Source organism: Gopherus evgoodei, chromosome 2 (genome assembly GCF_007399415.2).
Source record: "Gopherus evgoodei ecotype Sinaloan lineage chromosome 2, rGopEvg1_v1.p, whole genome shotgun sequence".
NCBI classification, from domain to species: domain Eukaryota; kingdom Metazoa; phylum Chordata; order Testudines; family Testudinidae; genus Gopherus; species Gopherus evgoodei.
Window position 1 is genome coordinate 149,984,836 of NC_044323.1, and position 25,323 is coordinate 150,010,158.

At 48.0% G+C, this 25,323-nt stretch overlaps 1 protein-coding gene across 1 annotated transcript; it reads left to right on the forward strand.

Moving 5' to 3' along the window:
• Positions 1 to 5,730: 5,730 nt before the first annotated feature.
• ACTG2 (actin gamma 2, smooth muscle) lies at positions 5,731 to 24,431 on the forward strand. Its single transcript, XM_030551916.1, has 9 exons — positions 5,731 to 5,831; positions 11,106 to 11,265; positions 16,807 to 16,935; positions 18,422 to 18,532; positions 19,295 to 19,379; positions 20,329 to 20,490; positions 21,212 to 21,403; positions 22,327 to 22,508; positions 24,179 to 24,431. The coding sequence occupies exons 2-9, from the start codon at positions 11,140 to 11,142 to the stop codon at positions 24,320 to 24,322; spliced, it is 1,131 nt and encodes a 376-aa protein (XP_030407776.1). The 5' UTR covers positions 5,731 to 5,831; positions 11,106 to 11,139; the 3' UTR covers positions 24,323 to 24,431.
• The last annotated feature ends 892 nt before the right edge of the window (positions 24,432 to 25,323 follow it).

The window sequence follows — 25,323 nt, forward strand, 5'->3', positions numbered from 1 at the left end:
ACTGAGTAGGCCAGGAATAGAATCCAGGTCTCCTGACTCCCAAGCTATAACATCCACTAGGCAACACTGCCTCCCCTTTCACTTTTGTGAATAGCGTAGAATTTAGCTGCCAGCTTATTAAGTACTTCACAAAGGCGGCATGTTCCCCTACTTTGCCCAACGGTCGGAGTGCTGTGTTATTTATTACACCAGCTGCCCTGCTTTCCAATTAGTTTCAGCTCCTCTGAACTAGCGTCACTGGCCATATGCTACAGCTCCTGTGATTTTAAAAGCAAGCTGTCTTGGTGTGGAAATATTTTGACTGTGGCAATTAACTTGAATCCTCTTCTGGCAGAGAATAATTAGTGTCAGCCTTTACATGGCCACCATCAACACTTCCTGGACATGGAGCTACTTATAATAGAAAATAACATTTTCCTTCCACAGGTGCCTTTCTTCCAAGGATCTCAAAGCACTGTCTCCTCTACATTCAACCGAGTAAGTGGCTTCCCCTAGAACTCCATCTGACATGCCAGATCTCTGAGCAGCTCCGAAGAATCCAGAATGCTTTCTTCTTTCTCCAAAATATGGCCATTCCCTCCTGCCTGGCACCGAAACTGTTCCACTGCTGGCTGGCCCAAGCCACGGCCATGTTTGGTCCCGGACACATGAGGGCTTTAAATCTGATCTTTCAGAACAACGGGGATTAAAAATGGGAGCATTGTACGATTGGAAAGGGGAGATTCCCAGCTCTCCAGTGGGTGATTCAGTGTTTGCCTCTAGGCCTGGAAGCTGGTGCCATGTCAGACCTACAAGTGGGGTCATCTGCATTCAGGACAAAACTATTCAAAGTCATTTTCAAGATGGCCCCACCCCCAATTCTTCCCCTCGAGAGGTTCCCCTTCCTTTCCAGGTAATGGGGGGATTGATTAAGCACGTTCAGTGATTTGCCAGTCAGGACTCATTATTGGGCATCTCTGCTAGCTGCTCTGTGAGCACCCTCCCTCCTATTTGCTGTAAGCTGCAGTCTTCCCTACTGGACAGAGCACTGGGCTGGGTCTCAGGGGACCTGGGTTCTGTTCCTGGCTTGGCTGCAGTTGACTGTGGACAAGTCACTTCACTGCCCTCTGCCTCGGTTCCCCCATCTGTAAAATAGGGGGATGATGATGAACCCCTTTATAAAGTGCATTGGTGAAGAGGACAATGTCAGAGCCAGGTCGTGTTAAGTCCTGATGTTGGCTCTTTCGTGGCCACAAACTAAAACTTAGTGCAGGTGAGATGGGAATCACCCTGGGGGTTTCAGTCTTTGGGGTCCAGGAGGAGATGACAACACTGGTGGTTGTGGTCCTGATTCTTCCATCCCTTGAGCTGGTTTTGCAGCAGCGGAACTCCCCCGGCATCAGTGGAGTAACCCGGTATAAGTGAGTTCGGAATCAGGCCTATGATGTTTACTCTGGCAAATTCCCATTGACTTCAGTAGGATTTTGCCTGGGAAACACTCAGTTTAGAAGGGTCTTGGGCCTGTGCAAACAAGAAACACATCTTCAGTGACACCAGCTACAACAGAATGCCGAGGGCTTTATCTGTCCAGCTGCTCCAGCAGGTGCTAATGATCAGTAGCTGGGCTCATGGAGAAAAGACTCCCATGGTATCGGCAAAGTGAACTCTATTTAAAGGAGGTTGATGCTGTCATCTGAAGAATCCAGCATTGGCCGTTGTCTGAAGGAGGACATTAGATACCATGGACTAGCAGTCTGTTTGGAAGTGAAGATGGCTGTAGAAGGGTGGGGTGGACAAACACTCCGGGGAAACTCCTGATAGTCACCTAACTATCACTGGAGCTTCATGCAGTGTAGCTGTGGCGATATGAGTCCCAAGATATTAGCCAGACAAGGTGAGGGAGGTAATCTTTTCTTGGACCAGCTTCTGTGGGTGAGCACTCCACCCTGCATTGTGTGGTGATGCTTGGAGCACCTTTTCCAGCCCTGAAGAAGAGCTCTGGGTGCCTTGAAAGTGTCTCGCTCACTCACAAAAGTTGGTCTAAGAAAAGATATTCCCTCCCCCACTGGAGCTGTATGTCTGTCTGGTGAGGACCTACAAGTCAGAATGCCCTTACAGTATAGCTCCATGCTCACCCCAACAGTTTAAAGCAGCCAGCAGTTGCAGGATTCAGGGAGGCTTGGCTCAAAGAGTTGAAAAATCAAAGATTGCAAGATGACCCTGCCTCGTGCCCAAGCCATGGCAGGAAGTCCTCTGAGGTCCTTAGAACTACTCTGTTTTTCTACCAAATGGGCCACATGTGCTAGGCAATGGTCTGATTAGAGGTGGTGCCTTGGGCCCTAGTGTTTTTTTTTTTATTCAGAGAGGCAGCCCGTGGGACAACAGACATTCCAGTACAGCAGAAGCTGCAGCAAGGGGGTTGAAATAGCAAATTTCCTTGCCTGGCCACTACAATAAATCCACTTTCCAGGAAATGTTGAGTTAGTGTTTAAGAGCATGGGACCTTCATCGTTGTGACTCTGCTGCCTCTCATGTCTACTTTGAGCTCTTGCTACGGAGCTCAGATCTTCTGTCCTCTAAGACCACTGGCTCCTACCACTGTCAACTAAAGGAGACTCTCCACTTAGCTTTTAGCAGTATGGGGCCAAGGGCACACAACTGAGCCATTCTGAATCAGTCCAGCAGCAGACAATGGTATGTATTAGCCAGTGCATCGCAATCTATGATTACAAAGTGACAGAGGTGAGATCCCTTCATATTATAAATGACTCTCATTTGTTTTGGAGTCCCGTGTAAGTGTTACCCAGCTGTGGCTCACAGTTGGCAGTGTCACCCAGAGGCTATATGAGAGCACTTTATAATCCTAGAAAGGGACATGCGTGTGCTTTATAAATAAATAGAAGCAGCGCGCATTGTTCAGCATGCCAGTTAATGGGCTGTTATCATCTGAGTGATGGGGAAGCTGAATTTTCCAGCCAGCAAGATGCTGACATTGATGTGACATTTGTGTGTCTGCCCTGGAGACCCATCACTGGGATCTGAGTGCTGTCATTTCCATCTGGTTTGAGTAAATTAAATCTGTTACTAATTCTGATTAATAATCCCAATTCACCATCAGCACCTGTGTTTGTCTATTTCCTCCACTGACCATGTCCTGCTGTAACCTTAGGTTGCAAGACCTCTCCAGCCGGGACTGTCTTTTTACTACGTTTGTATAGCATCGAGCACAATGGACCCTGATCTTCAGCTGGGCACTATTGTGATACAGATAGATAATAGAGTGGGATTTCCCTCTGTGCCTAAGTATTTAGGAGCACATGTCAGTAGACCAACAAGCTTCCAAAGGGCTCAGCCAAGGTATTACAGGTGTGACTGGTACCACCTCCTGCCATTAAGATTGTGCAACATTTCCCATGATCAGACCCTGTTATTAGCTGGTTATAATGTTATCAGACTTTAATAATTTGGTCTGAAATCCTCCAGACTGGGGAGTCTGCCTCTAGCTGCATTTTCTTTTGGAAAATTTCAGCCAAAGCAGTTTGGCCATTTCCAAGAGTGAGATTAAAGAAAAATACATCGTTCTGCAATATGACTGATTTGTTCCCATCCTGAGTGTTGCATGAGGCACAGGTGGGGTGGAAAAAACAGTGCATGATCATGTAATTGAAGACTGTGTCACAATGCACGTGTAACGCACAGAGATTGGTTGTCAGCAGGTGAGATCGAACCTGGGGACTTCTGGAGCTTAGTTCATGAGCCTTTCCTGCATGAGCTAAAAGCCAACTGGCTGTTAGCTAAGGCTGTAGAGCAAACTCATTCATCTCTTTCTAAGTGGCCTCGGTGCCACTAGATGGGACAGAACGCCACCCTCAGGAGGTATGTGGGTTACACATGCACAGAACTGGGTTGAATTAAGATTACACAGGCAACCTTAATTCTGGCATTTCCTAGCTTTTTTGGGTGTTTGACTTTACAGTTTTAATGTTCTTTTACCATAGTTTTGATTGGTTTAATATAGATAAAGATCATGCTGAAAAGGAGGAGCTTTGGGGAGGAACCAGCTCCATGTCCAGAATGTGATGCTACACTTTGTTTTAAAGGTGAAGTTACATTGAACCCCACCTCGCAAAGGGTTGGATTTTTCCAGCCTCCTGGATGCAGAATTGCCATTAAAGTCCATGGGACCCCCATATACTGGACTTGGGTCTGAAATCTGATGCTTGTTCATTGCACATTCACATTCAACCCTCCTGTAACTGCACGTTCTCTTGTTCTTTGCCTAGATGTGCTACTTTTGTGTATGCATGAATTAGGCAAGTACACAAGTAGGCCCAGGGAAGTTGCGAGCGCTGAGTGAGGTGCAAGCGAGAGTTTGTAGGAACAGTCCTGTTTGACTGGTGGGGGAGTATTTTGTTCTTTAACATCCTGCTAAATCTCAGGCCAGATTATAATATATGTATACCTATCTCATCGAGCTGGAAGGGACTATGAAAGGTCACTGAGTCTAGCCCCCTGCCTTTACTAGCAGGACCAAGTAGCGATTTTGCCCCAGATCCCTAAGTGGCCCCCTTAAGGGCTGAACTCACAACTCTGGGTTTAGCAGGCCAATGCTCAAACCACCGAGCTATCCCTTACCCAGGTGGTGCATGTCTGCCTAGCCCCATGACTTCACTGGAGTTATGCTGCCAGTTTACACCAACTGAGCACCTGTCCTGCTACAACCACCATACTGGGGGTGCTTCTGCTGACATCACGGGGGGTTTTACTGCTGATGTCAACGGCAGCGGGATCGGGGCCATTGTGTGGGATTGGCAGGTTCATTGGCAGGATGGCGGACCATGCTCTGCTCTCATGTGCAGCTGGTGTAAACCTGGAGGCACTCCAGTGACTTTAGTGCAGTAACTCTAGGATGGGTGGGCTGCGATAGCAGAATGCTGGAATTAAGTTGACAGCTCTAAAAGAAGGGAGAATAATGTGATAATGGTGCTGATATGCTGGTATATAATTCAGACTCTGAGCCACATCCAGCTCTTTTCTACCACTGTAAATCCAGAGACGTGATTCTGAAGTCTGTGGAGATGCTCTGGATTTGCACCACGCAGGTGGGCCAAATTCTGTCCTCTTACACCCTGATAAAGACTCAATCTGCAATAGGCTCAGGGCCAGCAGAACCTTGGTGGCATCAGTGGAGCTTTATGCATGTGCTGCAATCTTATTTCCAGGATTAGGCCTTAAGTCACTGTCCACCTCTGTAAATCTGGAGTGACTCTGGATTCACATTGGTTTTTAACTGCTGGCTCATACCCCTAGTTTAAATAACCAAATAAATAGCCAGACATGTCCAAGAGCTGCAGACCAGCACCAGATTCCAATCATTGCTTTCAATGAAATACTTCCACTTTTCCGGCATTCCTCCTTTACTCTGAATTGAGAGTGAGACCCACAGGCCAGACGGCCGAGGCCCCAATGCCATTCTTGGTATCTTTCTCTCTCCAGGAATTGTAGGTGACTCCACTTCCTTTTTGAATGTAGCTTATAAGGACTTGTGTGGAACTTGTTTATCAAAGTGTAGCATAAAAGGAACAGATTCACTAAGGGGGTGTTGCCTCCCAAATACTCTTGCATACATTTTTCTTATAATAATTAACTGTGCTTAGTTCTACCATGAGTCCAAGGTCAGTATAATGAAATAAAACACCTTATATGGCCATATGGCTAACACACCATCAGTTAGCCTTTTTAGGGGCTCTGTTTAAGGAGGATCCGCCTCTGAGGTTTCATAGTCTGGCTGGTATTTATACCAAAGGCACATCAGAGCGCAGTCCCAGAGGAAAGGAACTCTTGTGTACTTGGTGAGTACTGCAAAAGATCTATTCTCTCTTTGCTATCACAAGCCTTGCTAAGGTTCAGAAGGTCCATCTAGGGGTGAGATGGGAATCCTACAAGAATAATGTTGTTTTAATCATGTTGCTGTTAAGTCAGGGGCTCTGGCTGCACCTGCAAATTGCTCCCAGCATGTGCCCTTTGGGGGGACTTGTGTGGAGGCTGTAGCAGCAAAAGGGGAAGCAGCTGCATGATCTTTCTTTGATCCTTAGAAATATGCGTCATGTAAAGGGAGACAGAGAGAAACTCTGGGATGCAGCATAATCTTAGTGTCTGCAGCTATCAAGCAGAAACGACTTTGACTGCTGCAGTTTTCCTAGAATGCCTGGAGAAGCCAGGCTGCATCTATGTTTTGGGCTGCTGTGATTTTTAACGCTCATGTTACAGTTCTGGTTTTGCAATAGGAAAGTTAACACAGCAGCAAAGTGGGCTGCTGTTAGGACGCATTGTTTACAGCATGTGTGCATGGCACTTACAAAGAGTCTGCAGAGCCCTATCCTGCAAAGTGCTCAGCCTCCTGGATGATATAGGCTTGTGTGACACAGGTGTGGGCCAGAGGGCAACACACACAAACCAGAACTTGGTGGGTGGGGCTGAAGAGTGGGGAGGGAGGGTTATTAATCTTATACATAGAACAGATCATTTGAATTGATCAATTTTGTTTGTTTCTTATTGGCCACTTGTTCTTAATAATCCTCTGTCTTCAGTGGAAACTGAAATTGACATGGCTCAGCGTAAATGCTGACAGCTTTGTTTCCCCCTGCTCTGGGCTGCATCCTATTCTAGGAGCTGCTCCACATTGTCTCCAGACAGGAAGTGAAAATGTTGGGAGTGGCCTTCTGCAAACCAGGAGTTGGGAAAACTATTTCCATTTTTGGGAAAGCCTGGGATGTAGCCTCATGTTTGTGTTTACTCGAGCCCCAGTGTGGTTTGTCTCAGGCTCTGATTCATGCTGATAAAGAATTATAGACATCAGGGACCGTTGCAAACTGGATAAAAGGAAAAGTGCCTGTGTTTTTTCAGAGAGCCGATACCTGCCTTCATGCCTCTGCGGTCTCTTATAACAGGGAATTTGTCTTGAAGGGGAATTGCAATATTCTCCGGGGAGAAACCATAGTTGATAGGGCTGTTCAAAGTGAAGAAGTTAACCTCAGGAATGTAGGTTAGAGGCTGATGCTGGTTTCCATGGAAGCTATTAGGCTTACTCTAGACTGGCACCAGTGTAAATGAAATCAGCATCTAGCCCTTTGTCTTCCAGTATTTTGGAGGAATAGATCAGTGTTACTGCTGCAGTTAAGGGAGGGGTCGTGTTTACCCCACTGATGCTGCCAGGAAGCTGAGGTATTCCTCTCCCTTCTTCCCCCGCAACAGAATTGCCAATATTTTTATTTCTGCTTTGAGCCCAAGGGGCTTTTCTAGATAGATGTTAGGTTAAATGAAAGACAAAGGGTTGGATTCTGCCCTGAGTTACAGCCATTTGAAGTCAGATTGGACCAGATTCTGATCCCAATTCCATCAGCATAAATCTAAAATCATTCCTATTGAAGGTGGTGGAACTGAAGAGAATCTGACTACAGAAATATTTCACACATGTAGTGTAATTCCAGACCTCACAACATGCATGAATGTCTGCAGAGTCATATCATACGCTACCAGTTGCACTGAAGTGTATACATTGCATTGACTAGACACGGGGGTCTAATTCTGATTACACTTACGCTAGCATGACTCAGGAGTAACTCATCTGTGACTGGCACGGGTAGATTAGAACTGGGCTCGCACGCATTATTTTTGACCAATCATGTTAACTTCCTCATGTCTCTCTTTTTACAGTGGATTTTCCATTGGATGCTGGAGTGTAAAATATTATGCTTATTTCATGGGCAGGTGTCTTCCATCATGGGTCACTCAAAGCAAACTCTCACTGACTTTAGTGGGAGAGTTGCATGAGTAAGGACTGCAAGATTGATTATTATTTCTAGTCCTGTAGCCTCCACCTGGCATTGACCACACTTGAAGAAAGATGCAGCCCCTGCCCTGGAGAGCCTATTAGCTTTGCCACCCTTGGCTATGAATAAGGACTACCAGGGAGGCAGTGTGGCCTCATGGATGGAGCACTGGTTTGGGACTCAGGATTGCCTCTGTTTCCCCATCTGTGAAATGATACTGACCTTCTTTGTAAATTGCTTTGGGATGGATGGATGAAAAACGATAAATAAGACTGAGCATGGCATTATTATTGCTATTCGCTTTTCTTTTAAAACAAAGCAGGCCCCCAAATAGATACCCACGATGCATTAATTTAGTGTGTATCCAGATGATGGATTAGCCTTCTGCTTTAGGGAAGGATGAGCCATTTGGAATCAGTAGGTTTGACAGTAAAAGAGCTAGGATTCTGGCTGGAATTCAGTCTGGTTTGATTCATAGATTCTAAGGCCAGGAGGAACCATTAGTTCATCTAGGCTGACAAGCCAGAGGACTTCATACAGTTTGTAGAAAATCCTCTCCAAAAGCTTAAACAGGAGGGATAATTAACCTGCCACTGGATCTGAGTAATTCCTGGAATGACTGTTTTCCAGCAGTGGAAGAATGGTTGTGGGTGGTTGAATCCTCAGCTGATGTAAAAGGACATTGCTCCATTGGTGCTGCGGATCTGGCCCAGGGATTTTAAAAACACCTGAGGGAAGCAGTGAAATGTACATTAGCACGATTCCCCCAGGCTGTACAGAAATGCTGCTGGGCTGCAAGCGATCTCCTTCCCCAATTTCTTCCCTTGTGGGCTACTCTGCAATGCTACCAGCTGGTCAGGAATCCCCTTCTGTTGCATCCCTCTGTGATGGGAGCTATGCGGTAGGCCTGGCATCCATCACAGGTAACTGCACTGAAGTGAGTGCTATGAGAGAAGACTCAAGCCCTGCCCCCGTTTTTCTAATGTGCAACTGCTTCCTGCTAACAGGTTCCTGGCCACAACAGCAGTACACAACCAGGCATCTCCAATCTCCCCACTTTGGTTGCCCATCAAGGGGTCAGCATTATCAAGTACAGGGCAAATGAGGAAACTAACTCATTAAAAGACAATGAGAAGTTGTATAGCTGGCTTTGTTATTTATATACAAGGGGCCAGATTCTGCTGTGTAATTTCAGAGCAACTCCTCTGACTTAAACTGAGTTATCCGGCTCATAGCATGAGCCCAGAGTCTCCCTGCACTTTGTGGCTGGAGACTTTTCTCCTCCAGGTGTACAAACTCATGCGCATGCAATGCAGTTTAAAACAAAATACAAATCACTGGACCATGCACTGAATGATGGACAGACTCGGCCTTGGGCCCATTTCTGGTTATATTGATGCCAATAGTGCTGTTGTTATGTCTGTGTTTAACATTTACCAATGGGCTGTAGTAAAAAGCCAGTTAGGCTTGGAGACTTTTTTATTTCTGCCTGGTCTTGTATCAAAGGAAGCTCCTCTGAAGCTGGGCGGATGTTTAAAACCTATAGCCAGCTCCATGGTGGATTATCCCCCTCTGAACCCTTGATTTATTTTTTTTCCTATTGCCAGCTAGGTACATGACGTTAAAATTCCCCCTTTAGCAGGTTCATTTCTAACATCTCTCTGATTCCTGGCCTTCATGTGGGCCTTGTCTATCAGACCAAGGATGGTCTCGCATCCAAGCTTCCAACCATGAGAGTCGGACCCCCTTGAACATTCCATTCACTACATAGCTGCCGTCAGCTGCAGAGTTTGCACTTCCTCATTGAGCTGGGTCCATCTGTTATGTCATGGACCACACCTCTTGAAAAGCCTCAACCTATGCTCGTGTAAATCAGTGGCAAAACTCCCACTGACTTCTGTAGTGCAGGCCCGATCAGCGTAGGGAGATGCTCAAAAGAAACTTCCTTAAAGGGAATGGGCTGAATCTTACTCTCCCTCCACTGCAACCCCACTGAAGTCCCTGAGGTTCAGTGGGACTTGCTGCTGCAGCTGAGAGAAGAATTGAGGCTAGTCTCCAAAAGGACCTGTTGGAGCACCTTCAACAATAGGTGCACGGTGCCCCAGTTTGCTGTGTCTCCTCCACGTCTAGTTTCTGTGATTCGCTCCTGGCCTCTGCAGGAAAGACCAGGACGGCAAATCAGACCTAGGTCTCTTGACTTGGCTTCCAAAGCAACCCTAAAAGGTGACTTTTGGGAGTGCCTGTTTAGTGCAGGCCTGTGACACCTGTGCTCTGGGCAAGGCCCAGGCATCCTCTCTGCTTCCAAGTGCAACCCAAGGCATTGGCTGCAAGTTCGGAGCTGGCTACTTTAAAGGAGGCCTCTTTCCCCGTGCTCCACCTCAGCAGCTGAGTCTAACTGAGATGCTTCTCCTAACAGCTCTTAGGCGTGAGCTACTGAGAGCTGGAGGCGGGGTGACTGCAATGGAAGGTGGCAGAACGCTCCCCCTCTGGTTGGTCATCAGATCCAGAGTGGAAATAAGGTTAAGAATGTTACACGTGAGGGTAATTAATCACTAGGCATGGGGAAGTCTCCATCAGCTGGATTCTTTAAGTGAAGACTTGGTCTCTTTCTGGGAGATCGGCTCTAGGTCAAACCAGAGTTTATGGGTTTGATGAAGGACTCCCTGGGTGAAGCTTTCTGGCCTGTGTTCTGCAGGAAGCCAGGCTAGGTGGTCGTAATGGTCCCTTCTGGCTTAAAGATGTACCCGCTGCAGCTTTTTGGGCGTGGCATAAGGCTCATTTAATTTGGCTGAGCCTTTGCCAGATGGTTCTAACCACTGGTGTAGCCTTTTCATGACTGAATTTTCTGATTGATGAAAAATCATTTGTTTTACATGCCAAGTGGGCCCTGAAGTGACTGACACAGATAAAGCTGAGTGAATATAGACCCAATGATCTGAATCTCTTATCTCCATCTCATCTGCCTCTGTATGTGACAAAATATATAGTCCGTAGGATCTTTGCATTCAGTAGGCCAGACCCATAGCGGAGGAAAATTGCTGTAACTCCACTGACCTCAGCAGAGCTACGTGGATTTGCACCAGCTGAGGCTCCGGCTTCTTGCTTCCTCTATCACTTGCTTTCTCAGTTGAACTCCTTGAAAATGTGGGGTTGGATTTTGCTCTCCGTTGTAGCACTTTGACTCCTGTGTGGTTGGATGGGTGTAGCTGAGCGTGGCATTTGGTCCAATCCTTGAATAGCCAGTCAGAGCTGCATGTCATTTTTAACATTCCCCTTTATCTCTGCCTCTTCCAGGTGCCTCTGAATTCCAGCATCTCTCAGCTCCGCCATGTGTGAAGAGGAGACCACCGCTTTGGTCTGCGACAATGGCTCTGGGCTGTGCAAGGCTGGCTTTGCCGGCGATGACGCCCCACGCGCTGTCTTCCCATCCATAGTGGGTCGCCCTCGTCACCAGGTTTGTGCAGTACCTCAATGGCAGTCAACCCCCACTCCGTAAGAAAATGCTGTCAGCCTGAGGCAAAAGGCGTGAGGAAGTCCCATTTGAATCCAGGGGAATGCTGCATGGAAAACACTTGCATAATCTGGGCTGGGGTGGACTGAGCTGAGATGCTCTTTCATGTGCATTGCATGTTGGATTTGGACTGGGGAGGGAGAGCTCAGTGGTTTGAGCATTGGCCTGCTAAACCCAGGGTTGTGAGCTCAAGCGCTCAGAGGGCCGTTTAGGGAGCTGGGGCAAAATCAATATTTGGTTCTGCTAGTGAAGGCAGGGGGCTGGACTCAAAGACCCTTGGGGGTTCTTTCCAGTTCTAGGAGACAGGTATATCTCCATTATTAATACCAGCCTGGTTGGTGACCCAATCAGTCTATCCTAATCAGGCCCTAAAATCTGATGAATTGTTGGTCAACTTTTATATTACAGTTCCATGTGTCAAGGGTGAACATAGGATTAATAGGTGTTTTGATAAGTGGCTGATGAATTTTCTATAGAGTCCAGGAGGTCAGTGGGTTGTGTATAGCCATCTAAAACATGTTCTGCTGATGTGCTGAGAACCATCGCTAGCTCATGCCTAGAACATGCTTGTAACATCTATGGGCAGGGGCTGTCTTTTGGTTCTGTCTTTGTACAGCAATTTGCACCATGGGGGTGGGTTCATGACTAAGACTCCTATGGTAATACAACTAACGAAGGACAGGCCTGGGAGTCAGGACCCCGGGGTTCCGAGCACTGTGGCAGACTTTCGGCAAGTGGCTGAAGCCAACATTTTTCATAAGCCATCGCTGATTTTTGTGTGCCCCAGTTCTTGAGAGCTGAATTTGAGACGTCCTGGAGGTGATCCGAAGAGGTACTGAGCACCTGCCGCTTCCATTGGCTTCGGCTGCAGTGGTGGGTGGTCAGCACTTTTGGAAAAAACTGGGCTTAAAGGGCCTCGAGTTGGGCCTCCAAAATGAATGGGATGATTCTGAGAATGTCCATAACTGCTCCATGCCTCAATTTACCCCTCCGTAAAATGGGGCTGGGGCTGCCTTGCCTCCTAAGGAGCATTGTGAGGCTTAATTAATGTTTGAAAAGCACTCTTAAACCCAAATATATACAGCTAGTCCAGCCCCTCTCACTGAGACAGGATGAAGTCAACCTAGACCATCCCTGGCAGGTGTTTGTCCAACCTGTTCTTAAAAACCTCCAGTAACGGGGATTCCACAATCTCCCTAGGGAACCTGTTCCAGAGTTTAACTTGGATGGAAATGTCACATGTCCTGTATGCTTCTAAATGCTTCAGGAGGACTGGATATTCCAGGGGATGCAGTTGAAGAGCAGGGAAGGGACTTGGGTTGCAGGTAGGGTTGTCAGAACCTTAGGCCGACCATGGAGGAACCACGAAAGAAGTAGTTCTCTGGAAGTGAATTCTTTTGTAAGCAGGGCTGTGATTGGGGGATTAATGGTGTTAGATTTAAATGCCAGCTCCACACTGACTTTGTTCCTGTCGAAGGCTGAACCTCAGATAGCGTCTGGCATGGATTACCAAGGCGGGGCCCGATAACAGTACGTTGGTGGTCTGATCCCACTGGGGTTGAAAGTAACTCAACGTCCAGACCCAGAATGTAAACAGGGGAGGAGTGCTGGCGTTGCATGTGAGAACTGATTTGGGGGAAGAGAGCACAGTCCTTGGGGGGAAGATTAAGGACTGTGAGCCTTTGGTCCATGTGTTCATGAAAGCAAGGAGGATCCAGAAGGAAAGGTCTGCCCAGTGGAAGCCCTTTAAGGAATCTTAGTTGTAAACTACTTTATATGTGATAAAACTAAGTCTCGAGGTGTGCACGTCAGCCTCTTCCAGTTGAACACAGATCACATAGTCTTTCCCACCCTCAATCCTTCCTTCGTGATCTCCCCCTGCTGCTCTTGTCTTGACTTAGATCCTAAAATCTTTAAGGCAGGGAGTCAGCCTGCTCTTGTTTGTTAATAAAGTACTGTGCACCTGTCTGGCACCATAGAAGTAGGGCCCCATTCTACAGCCACAGAACCTGCTGTAGAGTTCACCCCATGCTCAGATGACATTCCTGGGCTGTGTCCTGCTAGCCTCTCTTTCTCAGCATTATTGGCGTATTTGGCTAAAGTCCAGGGCAAGATGATAACAGGAGAGTCTGGACAGACACTGGGTATATGATCTTCTCCTCCTTCTGTCTGGAGCCGGAAGCTGACTTGAGACTCCCGTTGTCAGAGTGCTCCAGGATCTGTTTCTCATGATACACAGGATATTCAGTCTTTCTGAAGCATTCAATATAGCTGATCGCTGGACTTTGCTTTACTACCTCCAGGGCAGGCTTTAGTCCTAGCTGATAAAACTATCCTGGTGGTAGTGAAACTGGGTGAATCCTCAATGGCCCGAAACTAAGATCATGGACCAGGTTCTGATCTGAAAGCGACTCCAGGTCTCTACTGATGCCAGTGGAGTTACTGTGAATTTAAATACGGGGGGGGTGGGTATGAGGGGGAACCTTCTGATTTTCCTTTCTAATAGGAGGACAGTTTTCGAGGATGAGCATGGTATGCTCTCCAAGCAGAGTCACATCCTAGGGGCTGTGTTGGCCCTGTTAACCCAATCGGTGGCAGTGGTAGCCTCAGCGTGTCTTTATAACATTGCTTGCTGCGTTCAGCATTCTACCGATGAAACTGGCCAGCCTGCAGCTAATGCAGAAAGCTGCAGCCCAAGCGCTGGGCAGAATGCCAGCTGCTGTCAGCCTGCTGCTCCTACTGGCCGGCTTGGCACATGGATTGGGTCAGGGTTTTACTGCTCTGAGAGGGGAGTATCTGTAGAGCTGCTGGTGCCCTGTGTTGCATCTTGACCTGGGATCTGAGGAAAGAGGGCTTTTACCCCCAACATTTGCAGAGCCAAGGCAGCTGCCTCTGATTGAAACAATCTACTTATTGTTACTTAACTCCCACTGGCCTCAAAGTGCTGCACAGGCATTTAACTAACCACCCCTCACAATGCCCCTGGGAAGCAGGTACCTTTATTATCTCCAGTTTACAGATGGGAGCAAAAGAGAGGAGACACACTGCACCCTAACCCTGGCTCTGACACAGGTTTGAACCCAAGCCCTTCTTCCGTCCACACACATGATCGTGGGCCCAGAGGACCCACACTGAGATTGCTCAGTCAGGGCAAACTGCAAAGAATGGGGCAGACAATCCCCCAAACTGGTGATTATTCTAATAATTAGATTCACTAAGCCAGCAACCAAACAGATCCTACAATGCCTTACTGGTTACCCAGAAGCCAAAAATACAGTTCCCTTAAAAGACTCCAGCCTTGGGCTCCCACCCAGACAGCCAAGTCAAATATGATGAGGATTACTGAAAATCTTGTTAATTATATAAAAAGTCCTACCAATCCCAAAGGATTGGGCACATCACCCCCCCAGGAAGTGCCGCCCAGAGGTGGGGGCAAGTGGGGCAATTTGTCCCAGGCCCCCAGGGGCCCCAAGGACAGTTTTTCGGGACCCCTGGAGCGGGGTCCTTCACTCGCTTCAGGGGCCCTGGAAAACACTCGCAGGGCTGGGGCCCCCAGAGCTGCTTCCGCTCCGGGTCTTCGGCGGAAAGGAGTCCTTCCACTCTGGGGCGGAAAGACCCCCCGCCGCTGAATTACCGCCAAAGCGGGACCCACCGCCGAAGTCCCAGGTCTTCGGTAATTCGGCAGCAGGGGGACCCCGCCGCGGGTCTTCGAGGCACTTTGGCGGTGGGTCCCGGAGTGGAAGGACCCCCCGCCACCAAATTACCACTGAAGTAGGGCGTCCCCCACCACCGAAGACCCCAGGCCCCCTGAATCCTCTGGACGGCCCTGCCCCCAGGTCAATGAATATTTCAGATCTTACCCAAATACATGCTTACAGCCAATTCTCATTAACTAAACTAAAATGTATTAAAAAAAAAGAGTGACTACAGGTAAAAATGTCGTGATACATACAGGCTTGAATAAAATTCTTAGGTCAGTTTCATAGAAAAGATAGTGAGCTTTGGAGTTGCAAAGAGTTCTTTCAAAATTAGTTCCACAGGTTATAGTCCAATGTCCAATATCAGGGTGATCCAGACTGGAGCTGGACACCTTAGTCTTGCGACTGACTTGAGTCAGCAGGTATTCAGAATCTGTGCCCTAGGACTCGGGTGGGGGGTTAGAGCCTGAATCCCACTGTGACTTAGGTCCAACCCTGTCACTTTGCAGTGTGGACGCAGCTCAAGTCGCAGACCCGGGGCAGAAGGTCTGCCTGGCACAGTACAGACGCTTCAGCACAGCTGTGAAACCCAGGGCCAGCAATTGTAAACCCAGGTTTATGATGCAGTGTGGACGCTCAAGTGCAGGCTTTGAAACACTGAGTCTGCAAGCCAGGGTCTGCAGATCTGAGTTTACAATGTAGGGTCACCAGACAGCAAATGTGAAAAATCGGGATAGGGTTGGGGGCTGATAGGAACCGATATAAGAAAAAAACCAAAAATCAGGACTGTCCTTATAAAATCGGGACATCTGGTCACCCTGTTACAATGCAGTGTAGACAGACCCATACAGAGTAAATGACAATGCCAAGACTCCATAGCCAGTGATAAGCCTTGACCCTGTTCTTATAGAAGCCAGACAGCAAAACTCCAATTGACCCCCATTGGGAGCAGGCTTGACTCCCGTGTCAGAGATGGAGTTGGGACTCAAGAGTTCCTGGTGCCCGGCCCCATGTTCAGTCTGCTAGACCTTGCCGCTGTGTCATTCTGCCAATTCCATGGAAGGTTTTTCATGTTGTTTCATTCCCATTTGTAAAAGTATCAAGGTTGCTGCAAAAGGGCCAAATGTATCATAGAATCATAGAATATCAGGGTTGGAAGGGACCTCAGGAGGTATCTAGTCCAACCCCCTGCTCAAAGCAGGACCAATCCCCAACTAAATCATCCCTGATGTAAATCCATGGCAGGTAACGGATGAATTTGGCCATAAAAATGATTATTGATTGGGTCTCATTCTCCGCTGGGCTGTGCTGGTGTGAATCTGGAGTAACTCCAAAGCAGCTCTATGGATTCTGGACTAACCGGCGATCAGGATCTGGCCTCAAACCATTTCTAAGGGCCTGATTCTGATACTGTTGCTGCTCCATGGAGGGATGCCTGCCTACACTGTGAATTTGCCCCAATTTCAGCCATTGGTATGACATCAGTGTAATTTGCACTGGCACAGCTCACCCCAGTTTCAAGCAGGAATAAACTGCACAGGTGCAAATAGTGGCTGAATGACGCCTTCATCTGGGAATAGTCTCATTAGAGCCCATTAGTTTGGCCCTAAGGTCAGACTGAATGAAAACTGAGTAAGAACCTCAGGTTTTGCCCAATATTTCTGCTGCCCACGATGGTACAATAAATAGGCGCATGGATCAGTGTGCGTATCTGAGCTACCGGACATTTTTCTTCTGTCCCATGGAGGCGAGCTTGGCAGTTAACATCTCCCTTGTTGTTTTCTAGGGTGTGATGGTGGGTATGGGCCAGAAAGACAGCTACGTAGGGGATGAGGCTCAAAGCAAGAGAGGAATCCTTACTCTCAAGTACCCCATCGAACATGGCATCATCACCAACTGGGACGACATGGAGAAGGTAGGACGGGGAGCTCTTGTTCTCCTTTGGACTCAATCAGCAAAAAAAAACCCACCAAACTTTCTCCACTGTTATTTTTCAAATGATTTTGATCATTTGCCTTTAAGAGTCCCACTCTTCTGCAGAGTCGAATAGAAAAACCAGTGAGCCAGTCAAGGGTTATTATAATTTTCCTTTCCTAATTTCAAAATGTACTCGTGTTACTCGCTGGAGATGGTGTTGCAAGTCCCCCGTCTGTGCCTGATCTCGGAGGATGAGTTTAACAGCCCCCGCGAGGGAGGCTGGCTCTTTGGCTCAATCTGTAGCAACTCGCACTTTTAGCTCTGGCAGTCCCCCGTGTGTCGGCCAATGACTGTGGTGGTGACACTTGTGTGAAATTTCTATTGTTGGGTCCAACGCCGAAGTCCTTCCATTGTACATCAGCTGTGGCCAAAGCAGGACTGTTTTCTACAGCATTTACATAACAGCCTCCTCTGTGGGTTGAAGGTTGAATACTTTACTCTTTATCTCCAAACCACAGGCCTCTACCTCTTGAGCTAAAGGAATGACTCCATCAGTTGCTGACGGTAATAAGCTGTTATCTGCCATGGGGGCCAGCCATTAGAGGGGAACATGGCACACTTCATGCTGTAATGATGGCAGCTACAGAAACCTCTCTAATTTTCAGGCTTTGTCCAATCTGCTGCGCCATTCATTGGGGAGATGACTTCACAGCCTCAGGAAGTGTTTCCTGATGTACAGCCAGTATTCCCCTTTGCTTAATGTCCTCTTATCTCTCCGAGCTGTTCCCCCACCTCCCTGAACCATCCTAATCAATCCCTCTCATTCCATGTGGCTTACACACCTGATGGATGGTCACTTCCCCTCCTTCCCACTGCAGACCCCAACTTGTATGTTAGCCCAGCTGTACAAATTCAGTTTCCTTTTATCATAAATCAAGCCCTCAGTTTTAATCTCAGACATGGGTGGGTGGATGGAGGTAGGACCAGACCCCCAAAATCTGAGCCCCATTGACTCTTTGCTTCACTCCCGAGCTGCAGTCTTGTGGCTGCATTCTAGCTGCAGTTTAATTCTGGGGCTGAAAGGGGTTAATGTGGTGAGTCTGGATTTTCCAGCTCAGGCCCATTTCTAGACCAAAGTCTGGTCCATGCTGAGGCTTCACCCCAATTCCAGTCACCAGCATAGCTACACTGCTGCCAACCCCTGGTGTGGACAGGGCAAAGCCGCCACATGCACCAGTCGTGTTTACATCTGCTTTAAACTGGAGTAAGCTGCGCCAGAGCAAGTTTCAGTTTAGCCATTGTACACAAGGAGTTTGCCCTGGTGCAGCTGCACTGATGGCTGAAACTGCTGCGAATCCCCAATGCAGACAGGCCCATATCCGTTCCCTCAATGGAGTCAGTTAGAAGAACTGATCCTTCAGCACGGAGTCTGAGCTCACTCACTCACCACTCACTCCATTGTTGTTTTGTCTCCTCCGGCCTAGATCTGGCACCACTCTTTCTACAATGAATTACGAGTGGCTCCGGAAGAACACCCCACCCTTCTCACAGAAGCACCCCTGAACCCCAAGGCGAACCGTGAGAAGATGACCCAGGTAAAACATCAACTTCCTGGAATGTTCCCTCTACTTGTCTCATGGTCGGCACTGTCCCATCCAGGGGAAAATCCAACCAGACTGTATACTGGTTGCGGGGACTCTTGCGCTTCTGGAGTCCCCGAAAAATCTTTAGTGTGTTGGGATCTGAGAAGCTAGATCCGTAGCTGAAGAGCTTTGCTTTAGCTGCCTGATGTCCAGCCTTTGCTGATATCATTGGTGGAGAAAAATGGCCCACAACTGGTTAGATGGCAAATGCCAACTTGATCCCTTCTTGGAAGTTATCAGCAGAAATACAGCTGAGCTGGGGGAGGTGCTGGTCCATCTGTAGAATAGGATGCCCTTAGATCTTACTCTTAGCTATGGGTGAGGTCCCCTATCCACACCATGTGGAGAATATCCATAACTAGCAGATCAGAAACCCAGAGGTTCTGCTGTTGCAGTGGATGATATAATTCTCTATTTACCCAGCTAAGTCCCACCCCAGATGGCAGTTGAAGAGTTTGGATACCGAAAACTCAACCTATGTTCACTGGGCTATTGGGTGCATTGTGGGACCCAACCGCCCCAGGTGTTTCTGTGATAACAGCAGAACATCTTGCATTTCAGCACCCTCCTGTCTCTAGATTGGTGTGTGTACGCGCACACGCATCGGACGTCACGCAGTCAGCAATGCACTTCGGAATGCATTACATGTAAATGTGTGCATTCTGCATCTGGCAATGCACTGACCTTGAACATTTGAATTGGAATTCTTTTCAGATCATGTTTGAAACCTTTAACGTCCCCGCCATGTACGTTGCAATCCAAGCTGTGTTGTCCCTCTATGCGTCTGGCCGTACTACTGGTGAGTAGTTCTCTTCCACTGATGAGGCGTATGTGCTGTCGGCTTGATTTTGCAGGAGTGCCGGGCACTCACAGTTCTCACTGAATTCAATGGGAGCTGCATTTTCTCAGGACCGTTTAAATCCACTACTGGGTATTGGTCCGCCTAAATCCTGCTCTTTTTGGGGAGCAACTCTGAGATGGAGCAGGGATGCTGGCAGCTGTGTCCCCTATAATAGATCTCGTGATGGCACAGAGTAAGCTTTCTCTTAGTAGGCCTGGGGCCTTGGTGCAGCATGTATTGCTACTCCTCCAGGCAAGAGCACAGCATGACCTAAGCTGCCGCTGGCTAGAACTTGTTAGTGACGGCAGTGTCTGTGCTAGCCAGATGGGAAGGCAAAGACAGGCAAACCCTTCCATTTGAATGCATCCCCTTGGTGTACAGGCTGGCAAGCTTGCCAGGGATATCTATCCATGCATCACTAAATTATTATAACTTCCTGCTACCATCCCCCTCTTTTACATACCGGAGCAGAGCATTTAGCCCTGCTGGGGGCAAAAGTATTTTCAGTCAAATGTCTCTCTCTTTGCCAATCTAAGGTATTTAGATAGGTAGGGATCTGAGGGCCTCACACACTTTAACATATTTATCCTCAGCTGCCCCTGTGAGGCACAGCAGTGCTGTTATCCCCATGGTACAGACAGGGAACTGAGGCACAGAATGATTTGTTCAAGGTCACACAGGAAGGCTGGGGTGGAACAGTGATTTGAACCTGGGTTTCCCATGTCCTATGCTAGTGCCCCAACCCCTGGATGGTACTTTCTCTCTGAAGAGCTCAGCTTGTTGTGAGGAGTGGAATTATGTTAATAATTGAGGCACACATTTCTCTTTGCTCTCTGCACGTAAGAGAGATGCAGGGCCAGCAGATCCATGAACCGTCTTTTAACTCCGCTCTTTCCATTGTCTCCAGGTATCGTTCTGGACTCCGGGGATGGTGTCACTCACAACGTCCCCATCTATGAAGGATATGCTCTGCCCCATGCGATCATGCGTCTCGACCTGGCTGGTCGCGATCTTACGGACTACCTCATGAAGATCCTCACGGAGAGAGGCTACTCTTTCGTCACCACTGGTACGAAGGGGAGCATTTGGTCTGGTCTCTCTGGGTTTGGCACAGAGACCTGGGAGGAGAGGGGGCAGGTTAATGAGTGCCAAGTGGGGAAACTCAGCTTTTAGAGCCAATGGATCCCTCAGAGCACTGCGGAGAGAAGGTGCCATTGGTATCTAGAGGGAGTGGGAAACATTCTGATCACATTACTGCTAGATCTGTTGTGTAATCACTTCTGTTGTCTCATGAGACAACAGGGGTGGCATTTAATGAGGTGCTAGAGGGTGATGTGAGACTTGTGAGTTGGGGGGCAAAAGGAGGTTACAGATGAGGGACAATATTTAATGACGACACAGTTCTTTGCTGGCAGAGGTCACATCTCATGATATCAGGCCAGACTAAATTCATAAAGTTTAAGGCCAGAAGGGATCATCTGATCTGAGCTTCTGTATATCACAGACCATTCAGTTGTCTCCATTTACCCCTGTATAACTTGTGTTTGGCTAAAGCATCTTCCAGAAAGGCATCTAGACTTGATTTGCAGACCCCAAGAGACAGAGAATCTGCCACTTCCCTAGGTAGCTTGTTCTCCTAGTTAATCAACTCTCACAGTTAAATGAAAATGGGTCCCATAGTTCTGACAGCCCTGCTCCACCACTGCTTGGTGCTCCCCACCTTCGCCCCAGTGGAATGGAGACCATGTCAGAGCTGCATAGCTAACAGCACTTGCTCCTGCCTTCCACAGCTGAACGAGAAATCGTGCGCGACATCAAGGAGAAGCTGTGCTACGTGGCCCTGGACTTTGAAAACGAGATGGCCACAGCTGCCTCTTCCTCCTCTCTAGAGAAGAGCTACGAGCTGCCTGACGGTCAGGTTATCACCATCGGCAATGAGCGTTTCCGTTGCCCAGAAACCCTCTTCCAACCGTCCTTCATTGGTGAGGGTCCATTCCATCCCACCCCCTTTTCATGTAAAGATTCTGCAACTTTCAGATCTGGATCCAGAGCGTGAGGCCATTTGGATCTGATGGGTTGGGTAGAGCCCATTTCGAAATATATTTACTGATATGGCGGGAGAGGGGCAAAGGGAGGGTAGATTGGTTGGGTTATTTATTTTTCCATCAGTTTAAATACTGGGACAGAGGGATGGGGATATACTAGTAACATCTTCCCCCACCCTTCTACAGTCCATATTTTCCACAGTGGGAGTCTCCCTTGTAAATGCTTGAGGGAAATTTAAGAGAGTGGAATTCCTCAGGTGATCGTGGTTTGTTTTCTCTGCTAATTGCCGTGAATAGGAGAAAAGGAGGAGGGCTCTGCTTGGTTATATGGGTTCAAGGCAAATGTCACCGAAAGCATCACTGATGTACATGAGAGCAGAGTTTGGCCTTTGGGTTTAGTTAGAACTTCTTGGCCTGGGGATAGAAGATGCAGGCATTGCTACACAATAACAAGTGCATAGATATTATTTGTATTGCTGTGGTGCCCAGGTGCTAGGTGCCGTACAAATGCAAAACCAAAAACCAGTCCCTAAAGAGATCACAATCGAAGTACAGAGGCTGGACTTGCTGCTTGACCCTAGGCTGGTCTGTCACTTATATAAAGCACTGATCACTGTAGTAACTATTCATAGGCCTGTGTAAAGCAACCACCCCACTAGCTAGGTGTACACGAAGATTCAAGTTATAAGGGAATAAGGTTATGTATGCATTGATGTCCTGATGCACCTCTCATTGCAATCAATAGAGCAACTCCCACGGGCTCCAGAGGGAGAGGATCAGGCTTTGAAGAAAGAAAGGGGTTGTGAGCAGTCTCTCCCTGTGTAACCCCACACTGATCATGTATGTGCTGCTTCCCCCAGGCATGGAGTCTGCTGGAATTCACGAGACCACCTACAACTCCATCATGAAGTGCGACATCGACATCCGTAAGGACCTGTATGCCAACAATGTCCTTTCTGGGGGCACCACCATGTACCCTGGGATCGCGGACAGGATGCAAAAGGAAATCACAGCCCTGGCTCCAAGCACAATGAAAATTAAAGTACGTCTTGGTTATTGGCTGCTAGGCAGCGGGTTGGGCTTCTCTCTCCCTACACCAGTGGCTCTCAAACTGTGGGTCAGGACCCCAAAGTGGGTTGCAACTCCGTTAGAGGGTTGGTGTTAGACTTGCTGGGTCCCACTGCCTGGCGCCAAAGCCGAAGGGTTTCAGCCCTGGATGGTGGGGTTCAGGTTATAGGCTCCTCACTTTAGCTTTGTCCCCTCCGCTCTGCCTGAGGTGGCGGGGCTCGGGCAGGCTCAGGCTTTGGTGCCCCCTTCTGGGGTTGTGTAGTAATTTTTGTTGTCAGAAGGGGGTCGGGGTGCAATGAAGTTTGAGATTCCCCTGCCCTCCACACACCATCTACAACCCGATCACGCAGAGTTACTTCAGAAAAAGTTGGGCAGTAAAACTTCTCCCAGTGACTCTAAATCAAAATATCCATGTAGATCCTTTGTTTTTCCCACATTTCGAAGGTCGTCCTGATGACCAGAATTTCACATCCATAGTTTGATGCCCTTTGTTCCATTAACTCACACAACTGAGGATGATGCTCTGCTACTTGGGCAGAAGTCACCTTTTAATAACAAAGCAGTTCCGATCCGTGACTCTCTCACACAAACTTGCCACTGTGCTCAGTATTGCAGAGCCATGCAGTGCATAGCTTAGCCCAAAAGTTTCTAACTCCAGAAAGCTGCTTGTTAATACTACAGGGGAGGATTTAATACAAAGCAAACAAGGGACTTTCGATAGGATTTATTATTATGTATGAATTATCTCACCAGGGCCTCTAGAAGCCCCAGTCATTTGGCCTAATCTTGGTTATTGGGTTTGGTGTGTTGGTGCTGGCCGGTGCTGGTAGCCTGTAATGCACAGAGGGTCTGACTAGATGATCTAGTGGTCCTGTCTGGCCTTAAACTCTCTGGACCAGGAACCACTTTGCTTGGGGCTGTACACAGACAAAAAGACAGTCCCTGTCCCAAAGAGCCTGTGCTCCTAAAGCCCTTAAGAACTGTAAAAAAAAAACAAAAAACAAAAAAAACTTCTCCTGTAGCTTATAAGGAGAAGTAATTACCTACCATTGAGTCCAAGTCCACACATGCAGTAACAGAAACTGGTTTGCTTTTTATGGGTCCAATCCTGTGAGGTGGGGCATGCCCTTAGGGCCTGATCCAAAGCCAGGTGGAGTCGGTGGAAAGACTCCCATTGATTTCAAAGACCTTTGGGTCACCCCTCCCCTTGCATTCAGCTCAATGAGAATGGAGGGTGCTTGGCACTTTGCGGGATCAGACCTGTCTGTCTAAGGCTGTGGGTCTACACAACAACTCCGGTTGTCGCTGTGCTGCTGTAGTGTAGATGCTTCCTACATTGGCAGAAGGGGTTTTTCTGTCACTGTAGTTAATCCATCTCTCTGAGAGGCAGTGGGTAGGTAGGCGGAAGAATTCTTCCAGCAACTTAGCTGCATCTACACTGGGGGGTTAGTTTGACCTAACTATGGGAATCAGGATATGAAATTTTTCACAACCCTGAGCAATGTAGCTAAGTCAACCTAATTTTTAAGCATAGACCAGCTCTTAGTCTGTATGTCTAGGTGTCCATACCATAACTGTGGCTTCTGGAAGTGTGCAGCCTTGTTTCACCTTATAACCAGATCTTGTCTGCAATTGTTTTGACAGATCATCGCCCCCCCTGAACGTAAATACTCCGTCTGGATTGGAGGCTCCATCTTGGCCTCTCTCTCCACCTTCCAGCAGATGTGGATCAGCAAACCGGAATATGACGAGGCTGGCCCTTCCATTGTCCACAGGAAGTGCTTCTAAGGACAGAGCGCCCGTTCTTCAGGACCTCGGGTGCTTCCCAGTTCCTTCTCTCCCTTTGCAATTATTTCTAACCATTTAAAAAGCATTAAAACTTTTTTTTCACGCCTTCCCTGCGTGTGGTGCATTGTTCCCTGCCTTCCCAGCAGGCTGTGGGGCTGCAGTTCAATGGGTGATCTTCTCTGTAGGATGGGGTTCGTGGTGGGGGGGTTTAAAGCTGCAATCTGAGAATAAGAATGGGCGAATAGTTGCAGGATCTAGCATCCTTCGTGCAGGCCAGAGCCCCAGTTCAGCTGCGCACAATTGCCTTGCAGCATTGTTTGTTTGTCCAGCCCTTTGAAGAATTACCTGTTTATCATGATAATACTTCTTTCAAAATTGGCCCATGTCTCCCATTCAGTCTCTTTCTGATGAGTGTGTAATTTCCATATCAAAGTTGCACAGGTGGCAGTAGGGGGTGGGGATTCCTAAGGGTCCTCCTGGGGCAGTGTTCCTCGAGTAGGGGGGTAGGCCCACCTAGGAAGGAGGACAGAGACCAATTTGGGAGTGGGGGGAGGTCATGGGCCAAAGGAAGTGGGAGGAGGGAAATCTGAGTGAGTGATTGGACCCCTAACTTTCCCTCCCTCAGTATACTTACTGCTGCAGCAGCAAGTAAAACAAACTTCCTTAGGAGGATGTAGGAGAGCTACCAGGGAAGGGGATGGCAGGAAGATTGTGTGTGTGGGGGGGGGGTGGGAACTGACACCAGGAAAAGTGGATGGGACTGGGGGCGGGGGAGAGGGACCAAGGGAAGGGGAACAAGAAAAAAATGAGAATAAAAGGGAATTTAAAATATATTAACTATACAGAGCAGCATAGCTGCTGCAACTGGGGGAGCTGGGGATGCGGTACTTGAAGTGGTTTCCATTCTATACAGGATTTACAGTTTGGTTCAATGGCTCTTTGCACCCCCACTATACAAATTATTCCTGCCCCCCTGCAGAGCAGAAAAACAGGGACAAAAG